At 39.7% G+C, this 26,425-nt stretch overlaps 2 protein-coding genes across 2 annotated transcripts in view; both read right to left on the bottom strand.

Moving 5' to 3' along the window:
- The window catches only part of LOC139303469 (testican-2-like), a 36,405-nt gene extending 25,284 nt beyond the window's left edge, over positions 1–11,121 (bottom strand). The window contains exon 1 of the mRNA XM_070927302.1: positions 10,945–11,121. Coding sequence (XP_070783403.1) covers positions 10,945–11,121 — 177 coding nt within the window. The remainder of the gene's footprint in view (positions 1–10,944) is intronic.
- A 3,631-nt stretch (positions 11,122–14,752) lies between these two features.
- Positions 14,753–26,383, bottom strand: ascc1 (activating signal cointegrator 1 complex subunit 1). The gene is made up of 10 exons (XM_070926697.1): positions 26,157–26,383; positions 25,913–26,015; positions 25,715–25,812; positions 25,448–25,626; positions 25,196–25,329; positions 24,664–24,783; positions 24,414–24,538; positions 23,723–23,790; positions 21,866–22,010; positions 14,753–14,994 (listed from the first exon to the last, which is right to left on the bottom strand). The coding sequence occupies exons 1-9, from the start codon at positions 26,269–26,271 to the stop codon at positions 21,894–21,896; spliced, it is 1,059 nt and encodes a 352-aa protein (XP_070782798.1). The 5' UTR covers positions 26,272–26,383; the 3' UTR covers positions 14,753–14,994; positions 21,866–21,893.
- Positions 26,384–26,425: the final 42 nt, after the last annotated feature.

Here is a 26,425-nt window from a genome sequence, read left to right as displayed (position 1 = left end):
GCTTTACTCATTTTACTCGTCACTGTATATACTTGTTTTTCTGTATGTTACCTAGTGGCTATTTTTGTATCTTGACTTATTATTATCCTTATCATTATCATTTTTATCTGTAGTCTTAGTAGTAGTGGTAGATCCCAATTAACTGTACAAATAATGAGGCGCACTATTCCATCATCTAAACTAATACATCCTTTTGTTCATCATGTTTTCAGTGATATTGTCACTGTTAGCTTGGTTGACATACTTTCTTTAGTCCACGGTGTATAAAACCACTTTTACCTGATTGTCTACTCATATTTGCTTCTGTTTCATACAAGGTTATGTTAAGTATAGTCGAGAGAGTTGAGTGAGTAACGCTGCCACTTTAACGGTTCTGCAAATTGACTCACAACAACCTCCAGCGGGGACGCAGCGGGGATGTAGCGAGGTGGCTAGCTAACTATGCAGGATGATCACATCCACATTCTTAATCCCACCTACCAAGCTCTGATTGGTGAATTGTTTCTCCAACCAGCAGAACTACTGTTCAAATCAACAAATAAATCAAAGATGCGATCAGAGATCTGGAGCAAGGCTAACACACCATTTATCTTTATTTAAAAATGGCCCCAAAGAAATGCTGTGTTTACTCCTGTTTGAGTAACATTTCCTATAAACTACAGTGCCCAGCTGTTTTAGTGCATTGCTGATGAAAGCAGAAACTAAGATGAAACTATTTCTCGACTCGTCTTTAAAGACTTACGTCTTCAGTAGAAACCAATGGGTTTGCGGCTGAGTGCCACCAACAGGGTAGGAAAGTCGGGAAGTATTGAGAGGCAGACTAACACATTGTTGCTTTTGATCTTAGCTTAGCTTTGCTGACAATAAGTAAAACACAAAATAACGCCAGCCCTTTCCTTTAGCTGGGCTGGTCTGCAGTAGCCAAAAACCTGTGCAAAGACTTTTGTTGTACTGAGCAGCTGTGTAACCATTTGAGCGTGCTGTAGTGCACTGACAGCATGTGTGTCCAGCAAACCTCCAAAAAATTATGATTACAATATCATTTTGCCGCCATCTATCTGTGCCTGTGATTATTATTGTATTTGCTGTTTCCAAAAATGTAACAGCTACGCCTGCTGTTTAAATTAATTAGACTCCAATGACAAGTCCATTTGAAGCTGCAGAGCTCTTTTACAACTGTCAGACACATGCGTGTAGAAACCAGCAGCATGGTTAAGAGAAGATAATGATGATAACCATCCCAGTTGAAATGCCGCAGGGACCTGCATAAGACAGCTCACAGGGGGTAGCTAAGTTAAATATGCTAGCTGGCTGATTACATTTAATTCCCCCCGTCTGCCATGGCAATGAGAACAAATTGGGCTGTTGTGGCTGCTGATAATGCTAATCTCCCGCAGTGGCAGCGGGATATTACAGTAAAACAGGGAGCCACATTGAGATGTCACGTTATGGCTTTAGGAAGGACTACATCACGCATAAATGAGATTCTGTCGGGTTCTTTCAACTGAGAAAAAAAGCTATTAGCGCTTTAGCTCTGCGCCCTATCCCTTATATACGACTTGCTCGATTAAGGTCATTTCAATATGACTTTGTAGTGTGTATCCATTACCCTGCCAACTCGACAAATTAACAGTCTCTGTCTCTCTCTCTCCCACACACACACACACACACACACACACAAACATACACATATATCCACCACATGCCACACATACTAATACAGCTTGTATACAGACAGGATCACAGTCCCTTCCAAGCATGTCCTTCACACCTCCCTCTCACTCTGGCGGTTACTACAGAGAGGAGGCTCGGCTCTCCCTGCTCCTCCATATGCAGCTCCGGGCCAAAGACGAACAGGCACCCGTCTCGTCCGACGTTCAAATCAAACATACAGAAGACAGTAAAAGAGGCTGATTCTCCCCAGGCAAGAGCATGTCCTCAAAGTTTTTGTAGCTGTCTGGCCTAATTGTACAGTACTTGCCCTGCTGTTTCAACAGTGAGTGATTTGTGGCCTAAAGCAAAGAATCTATCAATGCCAGGTTGAACCTGAGCACCTTGCATTATTACACCTATTGTAACAGAACATAAGCGATATGGCTGTGTTTGCTCAGACCATGTGTTTAGTGCAGCTCAGTCCTAGACAGCTCAAAACAATAATGGAGGCCCCAAACACACATCTATCAAAAACATAAAAAATAAAAACACCTGAGGCAGAGCTGAATATATTCAGGACAGCACTTTTCTGCAGCCTAAATATATTTCCACCTGGCTAATATATGCACAGCTATGTTTGCAGGGTTTTTTTTTCCAGGTTTAATAATTTCCACTCAAATAACAGGTCCCATGACTGCACCCTTACTGGAGAGTGATTTCAGCAGGTGAAGCCTGTTCTACTGTGTTTACCCAGTGAAGTGTAAACTGGGGTTTCTGCCTCGTGTCTGCGAGTGATAACAATAAAGGTCATTGCAGATGAATAGATAAGGATGCCATTGTTGTCAAGTGGCAGATGAATTTCTAAATGACAATAAATAAAGGTGGATTTCTTATCATCAAGTTCCTTATGTCTATAATGGTATTTATTATATTTTATCTTACCAACCTGCATTTCTAAGGGAAGAGCCTCAGCTGGTTGTAGTGAATCTAAATCTTACCAGGAATCCGAAGAAGGGTCAATTAAAAAAACAAAAATTATCTGAATCTACAGAGTCTGTTACCACTCACATCAAATACTGTGTTTTACAAAGATAAACAGGATTTGTTTTATTAATATGAACTTTGTACTTTGTGATCATCCTTTTGGGCCAACCTTTTATTTTAATTTCAATCTTCCTTTTATTTCTGCAGCATTTTATATTCCTCTTTTTGTTTTTTAGCCATGCCAGCAGCGCGGCTCCACGGATAGTAATGCCGGCCGGTCGGTCGTTTGGTCCAGCACTTTGGTTCAGACTGAAACATCTATATATAACAACTATTAAATGTATAGCCATGAAATTTTGTACAAACATTCATAGTTCCTAACTTTGTTGATCCCCTGACTGTTTTATAGACGTGTCCAATACAGATTTATGCCCAAATACCTGCAAAACTAATGACATTCAGCCTCAGCTGTTCTTTGTGTTTAGTGCTAATTAGCAAATGTTAACATGCTAACATGCTTAACTAATATGGTGAATATAGTAAACATTATACCTTTTAAACATAGCATAGCATCAATTAGCATGCTATTTTTAGCATTTAGCTCAAAGCACTGCTGTGTCTAAGTACAGCATAGCACCACCAGTGTGGCTGTCGACTCTTAGTCTTGCTTTTTAGTTATTTCACTTTTATGCAAATACAAGCAACTGTTAATGTCTATCAACCACACTGACAGAAGAAAAACAGGATCCTGTAAACAATAAAAAAAACAACGTTCTACTCGTTTCCATTATTGACTCCTAGTAAGCGATGATATAGTTCTGTTTGTTTGTTAATAAGCTCGATCATTCATTGAGAGCTGGGTGTGCCACCATGCCAGCCATGAATGAAGACAGACACACAAGCAGAGTGGCAGCATTTATCGCTGTGCCTGCAGCAAGGCATAGAGGAGCTTCACCAGTACAGAGACAACTCTCAGGCAGATGCCACTATAAATAATGCATGAACAATAGAGCCAGAAGAAGAACCTTGGAACAGCTAATTATTCAGTCCGACATTTCAGCGACTCACAGAAAAGTTAACGGCTAAAAAAGATGGAATTCAGGCCGTCATTGCTGCTGGTGTGTGTGTGTGTTAATACACTGATGTAGTAGGAGCAGCCAGGCTCCATTATGAAACACATTAATCTACATGTGCTGTCCTATCACTACAAGTAGCTTCCTCGCACATAGAAAGGAAAGGGATTTTGTATATTTGGACAAGCTGTGGAACATGGCTTTGCTCATGAAAAACCCTTCCTGCTGTTCAAGACAGCCGTTGAGCTTCTTTCAGTGTTGCTTTTCTTTTTCTTTTTTTTTGCAAAGCGTGAATTGCTTTCCGGCGAGTGGAGCTTTTCCACAGGAGCAACAACACAAAACAGCCTCTCCACTCAATTAGGAGTCACCCACGCTTGTGTTGGGAAGCCAACAGGATCTCCTTTCTTCTCTGTTTCCACTGTGAATCGTATCTGAGCAGTCCAAACACTCGCGGCAAACCCCCCCCCCTCCACATTCACATCCAGTAAAAGACATGCATGGTAATGACAAGAGGACAAGAAAGCGTCTCTTTCCACCACTTCTGCCATTTTGATCTCTTTAGTGTGTAACGAGAAGATTTCCACAGACAGTTGATTTGATAGTGTGATCTTCAGATTCACACAGCAGAAGAAATAAACTATTAGCTAATTTAACTGTTATGTTTCTTCCATCCTAATTTTCAACCCCCGCACTGCCATTCACGTTTAATTGGAAATAGGCCTCATTATCACATTTTCCACAATTGCATACTGTCCTCTTGCTCCAATTTTTCTAATTTTTCATATCCGTAATTACACTGGTTGTTAGCACTAGAGCATAAGTCCTGTGGGAGGCTAATAAATAGCTGAGGTTGATGACAGGAGCAGAAAAACCCACAGCTGGCAGCGTGTCTTTGAGCTAAGTAAAGGAGCTCAGAGTCACTTAGGATGCAACAACATCATGTTCAGCTGAAAAACAGAGTGAACCCTGGTCTCGCATTTATCTAGGGGCTCTCACAGAGGAGCTAGGTTGATGTAGGATCAGTCATCGGGCCATCGCTATCACCTCATTCACAGCAGCACGGACAAATAACGACTCTGATCCATAGTTGGTTGATGCATACGGTTGCTTATTAGAGCTCAATTAGTTAATCCAACCTTCTTGCTGTCCTTATATATGTGTTTACCATATAAAGGAATACGTCACTGTGGCTGAAGTGTGCTGAAACGACTGATCCATTAGTCAGTCAACAAGACTATACTTATACACAGTAGTGCTTTGAGCTAAATGCTAACGTCAGCATGCTAACAAACATCTTAACTATTGGATAGATTGTCGTGAAACTTGGCACAGAGATAATTTGGTTTATGACCAAATACCTGCAAAACTAATTACATTCCCATCAGCCTCAGCACTACTTTGTGTTTAGTGCTAACTAGCAAATGTTAGCATGCTAACACGCTAAACTAAGATGGTGAACATGGTAAACATTACAGATTATAACATGTTAGCATTGTCATTTTTCTCAAAGTAGAGCCTCACAGAGCCACTAGTGTGGCTGTAGACTTTTTATACGTTATATAATTAAAACAATCCATCAATCAATATTAAAAATAATCATTAGTTGCAGCCCAGAAGCTCATACATGTACAGTGTATAAGACATTGCAGTTATTATCTCTTTCTCCTGTTCTTCATATATTCTTTCATGAATATTGAAGATGTAGATTTGGGCACACTGAGAGGCTTGGTTAAAATTTAAAGAACCACTCATTGTAATCTAATTATTGCATTTATCACTGTCCTAAATTAAATTAAGTAATAAGCACCAATAAGGCTAATGATCACTCGTATTTTTGCCTCACTCTGTGCTAATCTTAACAACCAAAGGAGCCGAGGAGCCATTTACCTGGAAAAGATGTAGCAATTTTCCCTCATTAAAAATGTAGCTGGCAGTAGAGCAGGTGCAAACCTTACACAGCCCTCTGTGGTTGGCTGAAAGAGTGCACAGCTCCTTAATGAGTTCCCTCTTTGCACCGCTCAGAGAGATGGGAGAATCTGGCCGTGAATGAACAGCACAGTATTGTTCACATGAGTGGTGGCTTGAGCCACCACTAAGCAGATCCATCCAAACGCACCAGAATGCAAAGTGGAGCTTGTATTGGGGAGAAAAAAATACATAGTCAAAGTTTTGATGAGCTCATTCAAGGAGATTCAATCAGCTAATTACAGCCAGGCTTCATTTGTGGACATTTGTAACGTGTTGGCCTGCTTTGCGTGGGTGAATTCTGTGCAAACGTGAATGCGGAGGAATCTATATAGGGAGATTTGATGTCTTGACATTTGCAGTGTGTCATGATTACAGCTTCAACAGTGATGCCAGTCATAATGGAGCTTGTATAACACGCTGTAACCTGCTGTGGATTATACTGACACCTCCTGCCTCTGCAGCTGTTGGTCTTATTGTTCTTCCTTTCAGCATTTCTTCATCATGGTGCTAGATCGGTCCAGATCAATCAAAGCGCCATCGCTGTTTTATAAAGCCCACATGGTGGGTTTTTTTTACATCCTGTTTAGATGTAGTATGAATATTCCTGCTTGCTGTTTTCACACCACCTGTTTGCCAAGACAGCTCGTAAACAAATATGAACCTTTCACATTTCAGATGGTGTATCTCCCTGCCCAGTAAAGCAGATAATAGCCGTATGTGAGCAGCCTGTGCCCTCTATAGTATCACGTCTCCTCATGTGCTGTGGTTCGACATTGCCTTGATTTCTTTTGATGAGATTCACATGGACAGGCAGGAATAAGCAAGGGCACAAATAACAAACCTTCCCCTTGCTAGCCTATCTAAACCAGTTTGATTGACAATGAACCAGATCTACACGACCACTAGCCGCTCATGATCAAGTTGTGCACCTCTTCTTTCAAACCAAAGCAAGATGCTAAAATAAAATAGCTCCAGAACTACAAAACAAAATCACATTTTACACCTGAAAGGTTCAACATTTTTGGAAATATGTTAATTTGCTTTCTTGTCGAGACTTAGATGACAAAATCAACACCACTGTCATGTCTGTATGCAAGGTAGGCTATGTAGCTAGCACTAAAGCCAGGAGGCAGTTAGCTTAGTGACCACAAGGATGGTAGTCAAGAAATAGTTGCAGCATGTAGCTCACAACTTCATGTTTACACACTTCTGTTTGTGTACGGATTAAACAAATGAGATACATGTTACTTAGTGAGCTTTAGAGATGCTGGTTGGTGTATTTTTGCACTTTGGACAGAGAAAAGTTAGCTAGCTAGCCAGTCTTTAGGCTAAGCTAATCATCTGCTAGCTCTAGCGCCGTATTTAGCTTACTACTTCATCTGACTCTTGGCAAGACATTTTACAAAATGTTGAACTAATTCTGTAACATAGAAATAAATAAATGGTCCAATCAGAAAATTAAACTGAAAAAAAGAATAATAAAAAAAATCACAAAGCAGATCTTCTCAAAACACATTTGCAAACACCATAGCACTTTAGCATTTAATCAAATTAAAGCAATCTTAATGCTGACCGGAGGTAAGTGTCAGGAAGTCACGAGGTCATGACAAACTTGAATCTTACTGTTTCCATCTAACAGCAATGGACAAGGTCTTGTAAACAATCCAATATGACTGCCAAAATATAGTTAACAAGGCTTTTGCTGAAAAGTATCCTTGCTTTTTATGAAATGTGATTTGTGCTACCTCACTCATAAATTTGTTGATGTGGTTACTTCACTTTAATTATGTATTTACTGAACTAATCTTTAGTCTGAATACCAAAGAATACCCTTCAAGGTCTTGACTACATACCACTACACACATTTGACTCATATACACTATAAAAAGTATCCACTCCCCCAACTGTGACTTTTTCATCTTTCATGGTTTTACAAATTGGAATCACAGCAGATTAATCAAACTTTAATGAAACTGATGAACAAATTTGTTTTCGCTTTGACATTTAAGAGACTTTCTCTCATGATCAGTTGCAGAGACGCCTAATTAATCCACTGGGATTCAAAGTTCAACAATAAAACAAGAAAAAGTCAGACACACGTGGTGAAATGATGAGTTGATTATTCGATTAGTTAATTGATTAATCAGTTTGTCAATCAAGGAATCAGATTTTTACATTCACATTTAGTTTTACATTTGGCAGACACTTTTATCCAAAGCAACGTACAAACCATATACAAGCCACAGTAGATCCAGAAGAAGCCATTTAGAATTCTTATAATTGATTAATCATTGCTTGATTGATTATTGAGTTGATTATTATGCAATATCATTGTATATTCAATATGTTTTGGTTTTGGACTGGAAAAAACAAGCATTTTAACATGTCACCTTGAGCTCAATTCTTCTCATGTTTTAAACAATTAATCTAGTAATCGAACTAATCGATTACTAGATTAATTAATAAGCACTGTATAATCAGTGTTTATTACAGTGTCACACTATATCATGCAATACCTTTTTTGCGGTGGTGTGAATTACATGAGGTGAAGATTTCCTCCAACATTTTGCATGTGTCAAATTCAGAATCCAGATGCTTCTAAAAAATTCATATAAATCTTCTCAGGACATGTGTGGGTGTACATGCTGCCATAAACCCCCCATAGAAAGGCCCCATCCCTCCAAGTTCATGCCCCTTTGTCAGTTAAACACCGATCCAAACAGACAGGTGAGGCAAACCACTCAAAAAACCAGCAAAGATAATACTAGAACTTGCATGAGAGCACAAATTTGCAATTCAATTACAAATTCTCACTGGGCCCTCGGGGGTCCAGGGCAGTGGGACACATTCCTTGACGCCACCAAGCATGGCCCAAATTAATACGGCTGGTATCTGGCTGACATCGATAAGACTATCTGTCCGAGGTGATATTTTTCAGCAATGAGATCAAACGACTGGCCCGGTCGTCAAGGCAGAGGCTTGGATCTGAGCCGTTGCTAACCGACTCCTCCTCAGAGAACCCTCACATCCTGATTCATGCCATGCTTTCTGTCTTTTGGTACCAGGGAGTTGTCACCACTGTACCAATGAGCCACACCTGACACAGCCACAACCTCCTGACCTCTTACCATGCTCGCTGTCTCCCCATCGCCCACATATCTCCTGCTGGTGTCGTGTTTTCTGGATACTGACGGGAGAAAACGAGAGGCTCTAATGTTTTTAAATGTTAGAACCAGCCATAAATAGTATAACACAATACAATACAAAAGCGCCACAAATATCAGCATCCAAAATGGCCATAAAGTTGAATCAACATTTCTCTAAACACTAACATTATAACCCTGAGTGTAACTGAGTGCATATAAGTGCACATGCTTTCTTGTGTTGGCTCACTTCTGATATGTTTTCCCTGATTAATTAGGCAATGGCCACATAAAGATAATAGACTTTTAAAATGGACTGGGGTAGTGTGATATGACGGTATATACCATGAGATGAAAGAACTATGTATACCAGTACAGATTTGGCTATTAGAGATGCATCGATACAATAGTATCAGCATCGATGCCATGTATCGGCCATGATGTGACAGTCTCACGTTTTCTATGTCATATGTTGCATAAAAATCAGTTCAGTTACATTCATTCAGTCAGGACGCCCACTCAGTGTCTCATATCACCTTACATAAAAATGTATCCATAGTTGAATTGAGTGCAGTGAGGTATACAGACTTTAAAATGCAGGGGGAAAAAAGCACTGGTATCAGATCAGTACTCAGTATCCGCAGATAGTCTGAGTTGAGGTGTCGGAATTGGGCAGGAAAAAGTTGGATTCAGCTCAACTTTAACTTCATCATCCCAGAGGGGAAATTTGTCTTGCTGCCAGTTGAAACACAGAATCCAAAAATATGTACAAACATATGCCAAAAGGCTCCACACAAGCTCACATAAAACAATATACATTAGTGACGGCATAACATAATACCTGGTGCACATCCAGCCATAATCATCCCAGCCAATCCTCAACAGTTAAAACAAGATCCCCGTCATCACCCATCAACATTAAATGGAAGACTGATGATCAGCAGACTCCTTGGCATTTAACAGTTTAATGGAACGAGAGAAAAAATAATTTCTCACGTTGTTAGACCTGGATTGGTGCATTTGCTATTCTGTTTACACTGAGGTAGCTATTGATTGTGCATAACCTTGATTCATCAAGTTGAATTTCCTGATTAGTTTCATGTTCAAATAAATCTGCTGATTATCTTCTTGATTAATTGGTTAATCTATGAAATGTAAAAAAAATGCCCAAAGATATTCAGTTTACTATCATATATGACAAAGAAAAGCAGCAAATGCTCCCATTTGAGAAGCGTGAACTAAATATAATAATAATATAATAGGAGATTCATTCATAGAGGAATATAATAGGAGATTCATACTGTTTGTAATTTGATAAATTAATTTATTGTCCATCTCTGGTGAATAGCTCTCCTGGCATGGCAGACCAGGATAAACAAAGCGGCCCCTTTAGAGCCCAGAATGAAGTCTGGACAACAGATCAACAAGGGAATAAGAAATGTTTGTTCCCTTACACTTGATATTTGTGATTTAGGGAATACACAGTTGATGTCTTGCTGTGTGGCTTTTTTCGGTCTGAAAGCTCTGGACGCCTCCTGACTGAGCGCCCTACATTTCATGTGCAATATGGCAGGATCAATGGGTATTGATCAGCAAATACAGACAGTGTTCGCAGTATCACAGTAACCCAGAAGGAGCTTGGAAATGGCTTTTGAGACTTGGGCTAATGTCATAGATTTCCTCTGAGTTGTATTTATATTCACTCTGATAGAAGAAGGTCCATAGATAAAAGAGTTAATTCAACCATGAAGATACATTATAAAACAGTAGCAATCCAAAGGGGCTGTCAATTAATTAAATATCATGAGAAAATAAGGAATAAGGCACCTTGCCAATAAAAAAAGATTTAATTTATCAATCATTTCATGACGAGCACGGGCACGCAGTTATTTGGACCTACAATCTTTGAACACACTGTCATGTGTAATATATCCATCTTTCATGCATTTCTTCTGCACAAACTGCAAATACTGCGCGTATCTGCACTTCAGAGCGACAGTGAACTGTGCGCAAAATCACCTGAGAAGACAAGCCCGCGTTACCTCCACAGACAGCATCTCAAGCGCCGTGAGATCAGATACCGACAACACGCCTGTGTAATTACACTGAATAACACCACTCACGTCTCTGAAGCGATTCCAGTGTTTGATCTTACGGCTGTACTGGGAGATGGTTGACAGCCATTGCTCATCTTCCATGAAATTCCCAGCTTTTGCTGCCTCTTTCCCACTTTTCACGTCCACCTGGAGCGAGAAGCCCACCAGCAGGCACAGGCAAGCGACGATTCTCACAACGACCATGTTGCTCAGGCAGTTTGGTCTGGGATGTATCTCCTGCTGCTGCTGCTGCTGCTGCTGATGTCCTCTTGCCAAGGATCCACATACAAGACTGCTGCTGCTGCTGCTGCTGCTGCTTCAACAGACTGAATGGAAATGAGAGAGAGGAGGAGGAGGAGGAGAGGGAGAGAGAGAGGAGGGGGGGGGGGGAGAGAGTTAAAGGAGAGATCAGATCCTGCACTAATCATTTATTTCTGCTTACTTGGTTTCATTATTTCAGTGTCTTTTTTTGTGTTTCTAAGCAGCCCACACACACACACACACACACACACTACACACACTACACACACACACACACACACACACACATCCAAATGAATCATACAAAGTGGAACAGATGTTTATTGTTGTACTGATGATCAATCAGACTTTATTTATTGTATTAAAATGTTTTTTTGGGGGGAAAGGCAAGTGTCTGTCTAATATTTATGGCTCTGTTATGAGTTCTACTGCAGAGTAAGACAGTGAAATGAGTGACTCAGTTAAACAATAAAGTGAGAAATTGCTGCGATTTAGCTAATACCATAAGGCGGTGGTGCTAAAACTGGGCTCCGTGGATTGCTGAGGGTCACTTAGGGACTCCCGAGTGGCCTCGGAGTAAATGAGGTTAAATTTAGCCTAAAATTAGCTCCATTTCATTCTTAATTTGTTCATTAACAGCACGGGGGGAGAGTGTGTTAGAGCGACTCTGTGTCTGTAAGGTGTCTTTCATATACAAGTACCTGCAACTGCTTCTGTGGTCTAAACTTGATAAATGAGCGGCTTTTATTATGTGAATTAGTTTGGGATGACGTAGAGTGAAATGATCAAATCCAACACTCGACAACTATTTTTATTTAATCTTTTTATTTGAGGTTCCAATGTCTTTTAAAGACTTTATTTCAGTCAATCCAAAAGCAGAAGCTGCTGATTATTTTCTTGATTAATTGAACTATGAACTGACAGAAAAATGCCCATTAGGCTACTATTTCCTGTATCACAAACACAACACAGTGCATAGATATTGTATACACAGATACACATACATATACAACTGGTGGTTGCCATATCTTGATGAATCCTTTGAGATTTTTATGGAAGGTGTAGGTCAATGTCTTTCACTCAGGGAACACCAATATTACTTGCTACTGTATACACAAAAATATTAAAATCAACTCGCTTGCATTGTGTTAATGTTTGTATGATCTATATTGGCTGCTGAATTGTAGTAAAGAGGCAATTATAACCAAAGTAACCATTTCATCCTTCACTTCTCTCCAAAAATAACACCCCATTTTGTATTACTTAAGCGCTGCATTGAACGTAAAACTCTAGATGTCTTATGCATGTCTTTCCCTGTAAATCAGCGTAACAGTATAATGTAAGGATGGATCTGTGTGACTGAAGAGGTTAAATATGTGATATATTCTAGCTGCTGCTGTGATGCTACTTTTCCTTCAGGAATCCGTGACCTGCAGAGTTTTGCTGTACCTGCACATCAATTTAAGCACCCACGTTATTCCTGCTGCTCCCTAAACTCTCCATGCCCTCGCTCCCTTCCTCTCTATTTCATCCCCATGAAGATAAACATAATCCAGCGCTCTGCTCAGATTCATTTGAGTTTAAGGTTACTAATATTGGCCGAGGCGAAGCGGCCAGGGGCAGGATCACATTCCCGGGATGCTGCTTAGCTGGCCGAACTAACTCTTGACACTGGCATCAAAATGGTTGATGTGGCAAACGCAGGCTTTCCTGAGTGTGCTGAGACCCAAGAATGGGGAGGCAAGGGCAGCAGGAGAAATGTCCCGCAGCGTCAGCCAGCTGTGCACGTAAACACTATGAGGTGCTGGACATGATGTGTTAATCAAGAGGTCGCCATCAGTCATGTCATGATCAGGATGAACGGGCTGCAGATTAATGGTCACGCCGCTGAACTGGTTCGCTCAGATGCATTTAAAGACTGTGTTCTGCTTTGCACCATTAGCTTTTAAAGATTGTTTGAGAGCTGAGGTGTTATTGGGAAGCCTGTCTCTGGACTGTGGCGGAGGAAGTCTCCTGAGGGAAATCCAACATGTGCAAGAACAGCAACAGCAAATGGGAAAACATGTTGATGAAAGCTTGGAAAGGTTCATCTCTCAAAATGGTAAGTTTTAGGTACAGCGATCAGGAGCCCCGAAGGGCTAGTAATCACAGGAAGCCAATTTTTATACTTTCAGTACATGTGGTACATGTGATTTTCTAGCTTGTTTGTGCTTCACTGATCAGATTGAATTCTCAGTCGGAGATCAATGTCTCTATACCAGATTAAGAATTTCAGCTGTGATCTGGCCCCTCCACGTCTTCAAATGCAGCGGTAACAGCCTTGTGCCTCTCAATGGAGGGATGATGACAGTGGTGAATAACCTCAGCTGCCTTTGAAAAAAAAAAATCCAATCAGAAGAACACAAAATTAGGTCAATAGGGGAATGAAAAACCAATGGTGGCACTTTCTTCTACCTTTATCATTTTATTGGAGGTTAAGAGGTCTTCCATAATGTTTTGAGAGTTGAAAAAAGAAAACTGATGCAGGTTTGGTCTTAACTGTTATTTGTCGTATAACAACAGAACTAAGGTTTCAACTTGAACTATATTTGCTAGGTTGTGAATAGCCAAATAGATAATCAGACTGAATTAACGAATCAGTACCGAGTGACGTATCCGTCCCGGTAACATCATTTTCAGTTGAAGCTACTGTAGCTCGGGACGGTTAATGTTTTTCTCACACAATGTAAGAGTTGTTATTTCTGTAAGTCCACTCTCAACAACATCGCTTTCTAGAAGACTTCCCCATTCTTAATCCTGCCAACGAAGCTCTGACTGGTCAACAGTGTCAGTGGGCATTACACCACACCTTGAATCACTTAACAAACGAGAAATATGGAACCAGGATTGAAATGCCTAAAATCGCTAATCCTGATTCATGAGACAAATTCCTGCTTTAACAGCCTTTAAGAGAGCAGAATTTCCATCAAAGTGGGCTTTAATGTTTGAGCTGACATGTTTTTATGTCCTTGTCGAGTGTATACATATTGTTACATGATACAACAGTCCCCTAATGATTGCTTCAGGATTAATGTTTGAGTTGATTTGACCAAAACTTCGACGTGACGTGCAGCCTCTTACATTTTAAACATGGAACTTGTTTAACATCTCCTTCTACATATCAGAGTCACGCTGTGGAAGAGTGCCTTTAATCGTAAAGAGATTAACTGATGCCATCAGTTCCCCCTGTTCCTCTCCAGGCAGATGCTGATAAAACGTATCTATCCTGTTCACCAAGCATACTCAGTTTACACAAAAGGAGTTGAGGGGAGGAAAGCTTCATTTGAATATCATCAGACAAGACTGCAAGCAGCTAAATTTGAAGGGTTGCTTATCTGTAAATATTTGCTGTCTACAAATGTAAACACAGCACATCCCTTCTCTGTCTTACAAAGAGCTCATAAGGCCCGACACGTGCTTCGCTGCTTATCGTGGCTGCACATATTCTCACATGATGTAACAACTCCGTAAGGATCGCTTCAGGAATTCCTGGTGCACAACAATTAATTGCAACAGGCTAAGGGTGGATGCTTTACACATTTATTTATTCCTGCCAGATTTAAACAGAACATTAAAATGTCGCACCTCCTGCCACCGAGAAGGAAAACAAAACAAAAAAGATTTTTCAGCAAAGATGCAACAACACTTTGTTGTACTTTCATGTTCATCATCTGATGGAAAGTCGTTTCCCTGCAGTGCTTTACTGTCAACTGAGAGTTTCTTCATCAGCCAGCCCCACTGAACACTTTCCATCCTGCTGTCATGTTCATCGATGACCTGCAACACATAATCAGTGATCAATATTTGACCTTTAAAGCACTCCAGGGCTGCAACTGATGTTTATTTTCATTCATTTTTCTACCATGTCTCTGTTGATGATGTCATTTTTTATTTAGCAAGATAAAATGTCCATCACTACTTCCCAAAGTCCAAGGTGACGACATCATGATTGCAACAGTCCCAATCCGAAAGATGTTCAATTTACAATGACACAACAAACAAAAAGAGGCAGCAAATCCTCACATTTGAGAAGCTGGAACAAGTGAATGTTTGACATTTTTGCATGATAAATGGCTAAAACGATTAATCGATTTCTGTTCTGTCAACTAATCCAATAATCTACTACTGAAGTCAAGATGACATTCAGTACAAGCAGTTTATATGACAATGCCCACATAATGACTAGACAGGTTAGAAAATATTTTACATTTTCATTTTTGTAAACAAGATATTAAGGCAAAGACAAACTAGAGAAACACTCATACAAGACTTTATTTATAATGTTAAGTGTGTTAAGCTTTGTGTGCTGCATCACATCACATACAGTATGTAATGATGTTTACTTTCTTCATAACATTTCCATCAATACACAGCTACCCCTTCAGTATGCGTATATGTATTAGTATACAGATTCTGAGGCAGGCATACAGATTAATAATAATAATAATTATTACTGCCTTTATATTCTGTTTTGTAATTGACTGTGTACTTGTGTATGTTCAGTTCATATGTTGTTACTTTTAAGAACAAGTCTGTACATAGGAACTCTTGAGAAATGGGGAAGGGGACTAATACGGGACATGGACCCATGAGGATAGGGAGCTTAAAGAAAGTATTACTTTCTCTATTGTGGTTTTATTTTCTACTCCCCCTCGCACTTAGACATGTGCATATGCAATTATGTTATGAATTACCTTTAAATGTTAATGTTACAAAATGGGCAAAAAGGATTTTAAAGCATAAAATGAACACAATTAAACAAACAAATTCTACTACTGCATTTCTTCTACAGCCACGACTGATGCTTGTTTGTGAGGCAGTTACCGCCTGTGAGCGGTGCTGCCACTGTAAAGTGCACATGAAAAAAGATGTAGCCTGAAAGCAAGTTCCTGGACAGGAGAACCATCAAAGGAAGTTATTTTGAAAGTTGAGCGGAGAATAAACCACATCGGGAGGCATTTAATAAGTAATCTCAAGTGACTTACAGCTGTAAGTGGAGCTGCTATAAACGCGTATAGATCTAATTCAATTGGATTCAAACTGGGTCACACAGCTATTAAAAGTGCAAAGTTAGTTGAGAGTAGTCTGACAGCAGTTTGCCTTTGCCAGGAAAGCACTGTAGCTGCTGTTTTGCATTGCAGGCAGCTGCAGCAGGGCTGGAAGAGAGTGCAGCACCTTTTTCAATTAAATGCACACAATAGACAGAAGCTGACTAATATGCTGAACTCTTGACATCTTCAGTCTCAGTAGATGATTTATTTTCAGCCTGTGTTATCAAGCTTATACCAACTACTATAAATGACAAATCCCCTCTCTACATCCCACCAATAAGAAACGTTCTGCATGAAGGGATTTCACTCTGCAACACTTTAGAGAGGACGGATAAAACATTCGAATAGAAGTTAGAAGGAGGATTTCTTTAATAATTTATAGCCTCCGATATAGAGAGAGTTTACAGCAGTGAATGTTAACTTCTGCATATTAGAGCTGAATCGATCACGCTGTGAGCATCCTTCGCCTTCGATGCTGAAACAATTCGTCAATGAACAGACCATTAATCAACAAAAATCTGATAAATCATCACCATCATCATTTATACTTTAAAGCTGCACTAATCGATATTTTTATAATCAATCAATGCCAAATAACCACAAGGTTGCCGGTTCGACTCCACCTTTGTTGCATGTCTATCTTCCCCCAATTCCCTGTCTGCCTCTTCACCCTCACTCTGTACAATAAAGGTGAAAAGGTGCCCCAAAAATATCTGCACCAATAATACAGCAAAAAGAAGCCCCTGTGGATTAAATAGCTATTGTGGCAAGAAAGTGATTGCTTGTAGTGATCGCAACTTAACTGTTTTGTTACCGTCTCCCATCAGCGTCATTTCAAGCTGCAGCAGTCAAAAAATAGTTCTAATAAACCCACCAAACAATAAACTGACACAGTTAGCGACTAGCTGGTGAACATAGTGGAGCATTTAGCAGCTAAAGAGCCAGATATTTCCCTCAGGAGACCAAAAACAGCTAAAAGAAGAGTGAGTATTAGACTTGTCAGGTGGCCAGAAACAGACTCCAAATGAACACTAATGTTGCTCCTTGTCTGCCGTATGTGGAAACAGGCAACTGTTGTAAGGTGATAATTAGTCAATGATGTGTTTACAGCTTGTTCTGTGCCCAAGCAGACAAAAAGAAATCAATTAATGCTGCTTTAATGTCCAAAATGAATTTACATTTTTTGAAATAAGTTGGGTAAGGGTTAGTATTTGATGTACTCGATCACCAAATCGTTTAAAGAAACGGTTAAACATTTAAGTAATTTATTAAGCAAAAATGCCAAACATTCACAAGTTCCAGCTTCTCAAATGTTTGTATTTTTTGCTTTTCTGTTTTATGTAATTATAAATCATCACCTTGACATCACCTTGGGTTCTGCTAAACTGTATTTTTCAGTATTTTCTGACATTTTATAGATTAAACAATTATCCAAAAAAAAAGTAACAGAGATTAAATCGATAATGAAAATGTGCTGCAGCTCTATTTATTTATAGGTCTTATTGTGCAAGGTGTACATAAAGTAAACAGCAGCTCTGAATGACTACCTGCTGTTCAAACACACTCAGCTTTGAGCCTCTCCTCCCTGTACGAATGCTTCCAGCATTAAACAGACGTGGACAGCTGCAGGCAGCCTCCAGACTCAGCACTTTGAATGATAAAGAGCTGCTGCAGGGATCACCTGCCTTCTCACGGGGGACACAGATTAGACATTTCAAAAACTCTAGCCTTGGCTGTCCGTCAAGGCCGCTTGTGCCCATTAGTGACAGAGTGATTAGTGTGAAATTCAAACGGCGATGACACTAAGAGAGAGTCACATCCAACATAAGAGAACAATCAAAGGGAGGCGCGCTGTCATATTTCACTGCTAACGATATCCAATTTGAAGGATTCCTCGGCTTTGTCTAGCAGGATCATATATAGAGCACCTTTGTAATTTCTCGTCGATAGACGTGTTTGATCAATCAAAAGACCTTCTTAAAGCAATCTTAGGATTCAAGCTTGTTAAGGGGAAAACATGACACCAGGAGCATGAGGCTACCGACTGAAATGTCATCTTGGTGCTACCTTGCTGTCAAGTTCATCCTCTCAGTTAATTGGATATAAAATATTCTATGCATCGCTGTGTTAAACCTGATCAACATCCATGCTTTAAAAAAAAAAGGCACACAGGTAAAACTTAGCATGACCTTCAAAAGTGATTAGGAGCTTGATCGATTTCATGTGTGTTAGTAGTTACTCCGAGCATGCAAATCAAACATATCTACAGCATTAAAAGGTCACGTCTGTCAAACATCATCTTTTTTTCCCCTCAGCAGATGTTAGCACCAGCCCTCCCGAGAGAAAGCTTAATTTCTAATTACACTATGAAAAATTGCATAGTGCGGCTCTGAATATCAAAACCCAAAAAATGCTAAAAAAAAAAAAAAAAAGTCTGACATTGATCAAGTAAGACCTATTTCAAACAGCCTTTGCATAAAAAAAAAGGCTACTTTGAAAACTGGCATGAAATTAAATATGCAAATTGGATAGAAGCCTAAACAATACTGAGATAACACAAGACTTTACCAAACATGATATGAATTCTCATTTCTGAAAGATTCAATGTAAGTTTTTGGAGTGTTATGGAGTCATCTGAGTGATTGCTTTGCTTTCTTTCTTTTTAAAATCAAAGCTTTTCCTTTCTACATGGGCAAAAAAGTAAATGAATTGGAAAATAAGTTTTTACATTGCAAAGGCTAGTTTTCAGTGGGTGTAGCGAACCAGCCTATGACTCATCAATGCATGTAAACAAGCACATGCACACATGCCCGCAAAGACAACTAAACTATTTAACATTTTAATTAAAACCCAGCTCCTGCGTCTCCTCAGATCCTCAGAAATAAGGATGCAGATCCACAGAGGAAACAGGTCCGCGGTAACATAACCAGACACTGAGGTCTCATTTATCCGACTTACTGAAAGGGACACATGCTAGTCTCGAAATCTCAAGGGTCACGTTGGAAGTTCCCGCAGCAGGAAGCGCAGAGCTGACTAATTAGGGTGAGAGATGTGGCAGGGACAGAAAAAAGTATGTATGTCGGGCAGTGCGTGAGCAAGCTCACCCACACAGACATGCGTAGCAGCATGAGTTTGTTGAGTCAAAATCAGTACGCATTATCTTCCAATAATCTTTGGATTTTAGTCTGTTAGACGGACTAAACAGGTGATTCAAAGGTGTCCCCTTTTGCTCTGCCCCTATTTAGCATTGCTAAGCAGTATATAAACATTAAAGAAATGAGCTATAACACACTATAATGTAGGTGTAGACTAAATATATATGTTTATTATAAACAGATAATGAATAAAATAACATAAAATATGTCCTCATAGGAGAAGTTATAATTGTCACCAAATACTGTACACTAATAACACTACTAAATGATACTATTATAAACCATTTATTAAATGTTTGTATAGAGTTTATAAATGCTAAATTGGAGGGCATACATGTTACCCATTTGTCACTATTTTCTGACATTAAATTTGTCTTCAGTGTGTGACTCTGTGGGCGGATGACGTATGTTGCTTCACATGTGTTTTCAGTACCATCATTACTGTGGACATCTGCCCGACGCATCCTTAATCATGTCCCTGCCAAAAGAAACAAGGATGCACAGTCTCGATGAATTTCATTAACTTGCGAATCATCTTCACTCTCTCCCTCCACTGTGTGCGTATGTGCAATAGTATTGGCAATTCCCAGAATCCTCACTGTAACTGTTACCTGAAAGTGGCGTTATGCTGGATGTGTACTCCTGACCCACTAACAAGCATGCTCTCAGGAGACAGGGAGTGGCTAATTAGGCCCCTTTCCTGGGTCTGAAAAGATATATTTTATGCCCAGACAGTGCCACAGTCAATGCACGGACGGCTCGGCTGGCTGTTTTCCGATGGCGAAATTTGCATGTCCCTATCTAATGGCGTCTGTTGACATGGCTCAACGAGAACAGGAAAAAAAAGAAGTCACACCACTACTGAAATGGGAGGGTGGACAGCACGGGATGGCAGAGCTGACAAACAAAAAGCACCCCCAGTTTCCATAGTGTAACTTTTGGCTGCCCTCCTGCATGCCAAGCAGAGAGCATCGCCAGCTGAGGGGAGAAAAGCTCTGATGGCAAGAGCAAGCGGCCCGGTCTCTGTGTCCGATGTCTGTATTCACCGCCACACTCGACAGACGGGAGTGGGAGCAAGGTTGTGGTTCGTGTGGGAGGGGCACTGATAAAAAAGATGGAGGGAAAAAAAAACCCAGACTAGTGTAATAAATCATGTCAGTGACGCATTAACACATTCATGAGGCAGTGAGATTAAAGGAAATGGGTAATAGTTGTTTCTGACTTCCAGCAGTGAGTGGATGAGACCAGATCAGGGTGAAACTTGGAATGTTTCGACAGCTATGAAAAGTTTTTTAGTTTGGCACACAACTTATTTCGAAACTATTATTACGACTTTTCATTGTATACTTTATGTATAAATGTTTAAGTCTCACAATCTGCTAGTAAATGTTGATCAGCAGGAGGATACTGGCATTAATACTGACTGCCAGTATGTCCAGGCTGAACATACAGTATATGACATGTACCGAAGTAGTAGTAGTATTAGCAGTAACAGTCCTAGTTTCAAAAGTAATAATTATATGCAAAGTGTTGTATTATTAAATGTATTATATTTTTGAGTTATTGTTAACTTCATTCATGTGTAAGCAGCATTTTACTGTCTGGTAGTTTAACCTATGACAGAACACCTTATAATATGAGTTAATCCCATGTTTTGTATGTAAAATCTTAATACAATATTAGTACAATATTTGCCTCTAAAATGTAGTAAAGTGTAGGTATAAAGTATCAAATCAATTCAAATGGAAATACTAAAGTACAAGTATCTCAGAATGACACTGTGTTAAAACCCAATCCTGACCCAAGAATGGTCTAAAGCCCAACTCTTATCTGACTTTATATCTTTAACATCTAATTATATGCACAAAGTCAATCATCTACTTGTGAAAGAGAACAGGCAAAGTAACATTATTCTACTGTGACTCACAGCCAAAATAAAATCTTTCCATTGTGAACAACAAGTCCCCAAACGTGCAAAAGTAAACCCCTTCTATTTTCAAAATCAAGACAAAAGTATTTAAGGGTAAACAGTGATGTTTTTGATGGAAATTTTTCATGTTTTCTTTTGATTGCTTGTTCCATTAAAATGTATTTCCTGTCATTTACTTTGATGTTGTTTGACTCAGATTCCCTGAAGAGAGCCAATTGCCTGGAGACTAAAGTACAAAAACAGAAATTTGACTACCTAGAGCATTTCAGAGTGATTTTGCATGCATGTTTCATCTTTTGAATGAGCTTTAGTCTGAAATTTCAATCATTCTGCACTCTGATCATTTTATTTTTCTGCATAAACTGTTCCCAAGGGGTTTTAGAAAACAAAGAATTTGGCAAGTCACTGGCAATAAAAAATAAAACCCTATGCTGCCACCTACTGGACAAGACCCACAAGACTGCTTCAATGATCTGCTCAGCTAGAAACTTTCTTCATTATTAATTTCCCACCTCAGAATATGCTCAGCCCAGTTGAAGCTCATGAGAAGTTGATGGTCCCTGCAGAGGTGTAGTAACCCGTACAGTCTGTCGAATATCTCTGGGACAACAGGGCATTGTTCAACTCAAACTCTCCAAAACGATGAGCACCAAATTTCTGTAATGAAAACAGCAAAATAATGAAATAAAAACTTCCATATTACAAAACTTCATCATAATAGATAAATAAATTAGATTAGACAGATACAAAACATTTTGCATTAAATTCAATTCACGTTCCTAATAACAAAGCAGTCTAACCCCTAATTTATTCAGAAAAAGTCAGCACTGTGTTTAAAAAGTTGACCCTACTAGAAAAGAAGATAAGCTGTCACTCACAAGCATGGTGTTACCATGGTTACGAGCTACTGAGCATTTGGTAGGCACCCTCGTGTCATTTTCATAGAAAAAGAAAAATCAAGGATTTTGTTATTCAAACAAAGACCTTCTCTGCACCAGAGAGGAGAGGAAGGTGAGCTTTTTTATCTGCAGTGTCACATTTCAGTTGTCACTCACAAAAGAAAAACTGCACCTGGAAGATTTTACAGTCTACCTCTGTGTTTCTAAACACAGAAATCTAAACTCTCCGCTTTGAGCTATCCAGGCGTATTTCTGTTCCCCTAAATAGCCAGTTTAATCAATATACTCTTATGCAGGGTGCTCTTAATCTTTCCACCAGCTAATTGATTTCTAGCACCCTATTTTTTAGCAAATCTTGAGCCAGCACTGATAAAACTAAAAGTAAAATTAAATTATTCATGATTCAGTCTTTTTATGTTATTGGAAATAAGTCCTCAAGGACCAGGATCTAACTGGCTCGTGATCAGTCCATTTAGGAACCTACAGCAAACAACATTTGTCTCACAACTGTCCCAGAATTGTCTACATGTCTGACAGACGCCTACATGTTTCCCACATTTATATGCAATGTTTCATGTAATATAATGTTGCCGGTCACACACAAAAAAAACTGGCCTTTTTCACAGAAGACATTTTGACATGTCACAGTAGGAAAAGCACAGGTAAATAACACAATTAATGATGGCTGAATTCAATTTAGCTGCTTCAGTTTTCAGTCACTGGGACACTTGAACAGAACAGAGTAACAAGTCAAAATGTCTGCTGTGAAAAAGGCAGATGTAGATGTTTCGTTTGTGATTTGAAACTGGGGCGACCATAACTGACTTCTAAGTAGATATGGTGGGTTACCGTCTGAATTACATACCGCAGCTGGTCTGGGAACATAATCATTTAGTTGCAGCCTGAAATCATAACACCTTTTGCGGTTGTCGGTATAGGAGTGAGTCAGCCCCCAAATTAACCCGATTATCCTCTGTGCATGTTAGAGTGGTGCTAGGGTGCCCCCCCAAGACCTAAATCTCTCTATTTTAAGACCTATTAATTGGACAGCTCTCGTGTCCCAATGGGACTCAAAATGCAGTGGAAATGTCAGCCACAGTTGAAAAACCTATACACAGTATGTTGAATGCGCAGACAGTGTTGCATCAGGTGCCTAAATAGAGCAATCAAGATTTAGTTAAATATATACATATATTTTAGTTAAACATTCCTCATTTCTCTTATAAATAATAAGAGAAAAATAAAAAATAAATAAGGGTGTTTAAGGGTGTTTGATTGTCAGTGTATACAGCAGAGTTTTTAAAGCAGGCCTACATTTTTGTTTTTAATCTGGCCTGTAGCTACAAACTATTTCAAAATCTTCATCTGGAATTGTCATCTGGTATTAACAGCAGTCAAGTAGCGAGCACAAGTCTGGCTGTTTGTAATTCAGCAGCATTTGAAAGGGCATACAGGAGTACATTTCCTAACCTTTAATATGTTTCTGGCATCAAAAGCCTCCCTTTCACTTTGTCTTCCAGGGCCGCCCGTGTCTTCAACTAGAAAAAAATACAAGTTGTAAAAGACAAGCCGAGCAACGTAACACAGAACACAAAAATACAGATAAATCATCTCCTGATCAAATAAACATGTTTACGTGCTGCTGCAGTTGGCAACAGTGAGGTTGCCATCAAGGTCATTTAGTTTGTGAGATTAGTTTAGAAACAGCGACTAGGGGGAAGAAAAAACACTGAATTTTAATAGGATTCATCTACATGCTGGCAAACATTGTCAGCAGTGACACGGCCCCTCGCTTGTGCTGTGTTGTTGGTCAGTCCAGTACAAATTTGAGAACTGGGGCTGGACTTTATCCATGGCCAAAATGAATGAAGCCATTGTCAGAGTACTTGGAAAACACGCTGCTTGGTGCACGTAAACAGAGCTGTGGCCAAACAGAGAACTAGCTGCCTGATGCCTATCTTTAGGAATTTGTTGTTGTAATTGTTCAAGCTTCAGCTTTGTCGTCAATGCAGCTCAGGTCTAAGCCAAAAGATAATGAGGGGACATTGGCAAACAAGTTCAGGAGCTTCCAATGTGATCACAGCAGGTCAATAACTTTGTTTTTCCACAAGCTACAGGCACATTTGCTGGTTAGCCTGTCATGTGTAGGTAATGTCTTTACCTGTGGAGTCCTTTCTGAACAGAGTGTTCATCACAGTGCCGTGCAGCTTCACTCTGTCCCACTCTCTGACCATCAGCCCTGCTGAGACAAAGTGCTCCACCAGCCGGTCCGCAATCACCTGCAACCTGAAGAGGAGCAATATTAAAGAAACATTGTGAAAAACTTCCAGAGATTCCAGCAGAATAAACACTTTCAAATTGTGAGGAGTCAATTTTGTGTTTTTCACAGGATTTGTTACTGATCCACTTACTTGTCAGATTTGTCTTTCACATTGACTTTGGCATAAAGGACGTCTACCATGGCTGGGTCATCATTCATGTACTCTATACCTGTCACCTCCAATGCCAGAGGTTTTCCTTCTGTGATGTCCCTGATGGCAGACAGTAAAAAGCAGATTGCAATGACTCACCTGGCACATCAGATATAAAATTAAGGATTGCCTTTAGATTTTACTTAATGTTTAATGTGTTTCAGACATCAAATCTAATCCAATCTGACCTTTAAAAAAGGTACAACGACAACTTGCCCAGCCTCTGTGGCGATCAGCCCGGAGTCCATTCATTATTACCGAAGAGGTCCGAAGGTCACAAAATGTATATTTTCATTTTAAAAAACAAAGGCTACATAATTTCTTAAAACAGATGGTGTAGTATGTGACTCAAACAGGAGTAAACATTGTATTTGTTGGGGACTATTTTCTGCCGTATTGAGTATTTACAGAAGCAAGGCAGTGTATACGTAAAAATTAAAAGCATGGTACAACAACATTGTTTGGGCCCTACCTGATGAAGCGTTGACACTCTTGGAGGTGTGCACATGCTTTCCTCACTTCCATGTCATTTAACAGAGCCAGGGTGCCGATTGTCAGGTGAAGCTTCGAGGGGTTCTGAAAGATGCTTCCCTCGACTCCATGATCCTGCACATCACATCACAGATAGATATAATTATACATATAATGTGCTGATCTTGATTAATACATGGCCACCACTGCCCCTCATCATCCCCACTCATATTTACATTTCCTTCGACAGTACCTGTGAACACTGCTGCAACACCTCATCTTTAAATCTCAGGAATCCTTCTTGAATTTTGGCATCATTCAGTGGGAAAGATAGGAAGTGTGTGAAAGGCTGCTTTTTCCGGAAACTCTCAACAAGGACCTCAACTCGTGTGACTGCAGATGAGACTGCAGCTTTTTGGGAACCTGTGATAACTGTCAGGCAAAAGGAGGAAAGTTGAGAGATAATCTTTTGTTCCAGAGAGTGCTCTCTAACCTGTCTTAGGATGCTCTTAATCCTCACCAATCTGTCCCTCTACTCCTTGTTTTGGGATGCTGATAGATGTTTTTGTGTCAAACTCCAGACGTCTGCGTGTCTCCCCTTTTTTCCCAATGATGTATCTGTAGAACAATCGAGCAAACAAAGCAAAACCCCCTTATATGCTTTTTAAGACGGGGAAGATGCACAATAATCCTAACGTGCATTTTGTAGATAACTCACTTGTAAAGAACACTTGGGACATCAATGGCGCAGCGGTATCCTTTCTCAGTCTGTTCAATGAAGTGGGTATCACAGGTTTCATCTGCTGCAAGGTCGTCACTCTCTAAACATTGTAAACCACAAATAGACTAATATATTATCGGTTTCTCTTTTAAGAAAATGTGGCTACACCTGTCAGCGTTGTCTGGGAGTTCATACACATGTGTAAACTAACGTTAGCTGACAAGGACAGGGATCAACTTACCTGGTGGTCCCATGTAAGATAAATCTTCTTCTTCCTCATAATGTTCCTCCTTAATGATATTCCTTCGGTATATTCTTCCATTTATGTTTATGAGAGTTGGACGTAAAACATCCATAACGTAAACTAGCAAACGTTAGCTAAACCTAAGCTAACCTAACAATCAAAATAAATATCTAGATTGCTCGCAAGCAATTTAGTCACACAAAAAATATGTAAATTAGCTTATGAAGCTTTTAAAAAACGTATTTAGCTAAGTTAGCTAACTAGTT

The sequence above is a fragment of the Enoplosus armatus genome, chromosome 20 (genome assembly GCF_043641665.1).
Source record: "Enoplosus armatus isolate fEnoArm2 chromosome 20, fEnoArm2.hap1, whole genome shotgun sequence".
NCBI lineage: Eukaryota > Metazoa > Chordata > Actinopteri > Centrarchiformes > Enoplosidae > Enoplosus > Enoplosus armatus.
This window is presented reverse-complemented; position numbering and strand designations above follow the sequence as displayed.

Excerpts from the sequence above, each read along its gene's own strand:
- ascc1 (XM_070926697.1), bottom strand. The coding sequence starts at position 26,271 with ATGGATGTTTTACGTCCAACTCTCATAAACATAAATGGAAGAATATAC. Across the intron at positions 24,539-24,663 it reads GTGAAAGACAAATCTGACAA|GTTGCAGGTGATTGCGGACC; the intron begins GTAAGTGGATCA and ends GCTCCTCTTCAG. Across the intron at positions 23,791-24,413 it reads GTTCAGAAAGGACTCCACAG|TTGAAGACACGGGCGGCCCT; the intron begins GTAAAGACATTA and ends ATTTTTTTCTAG.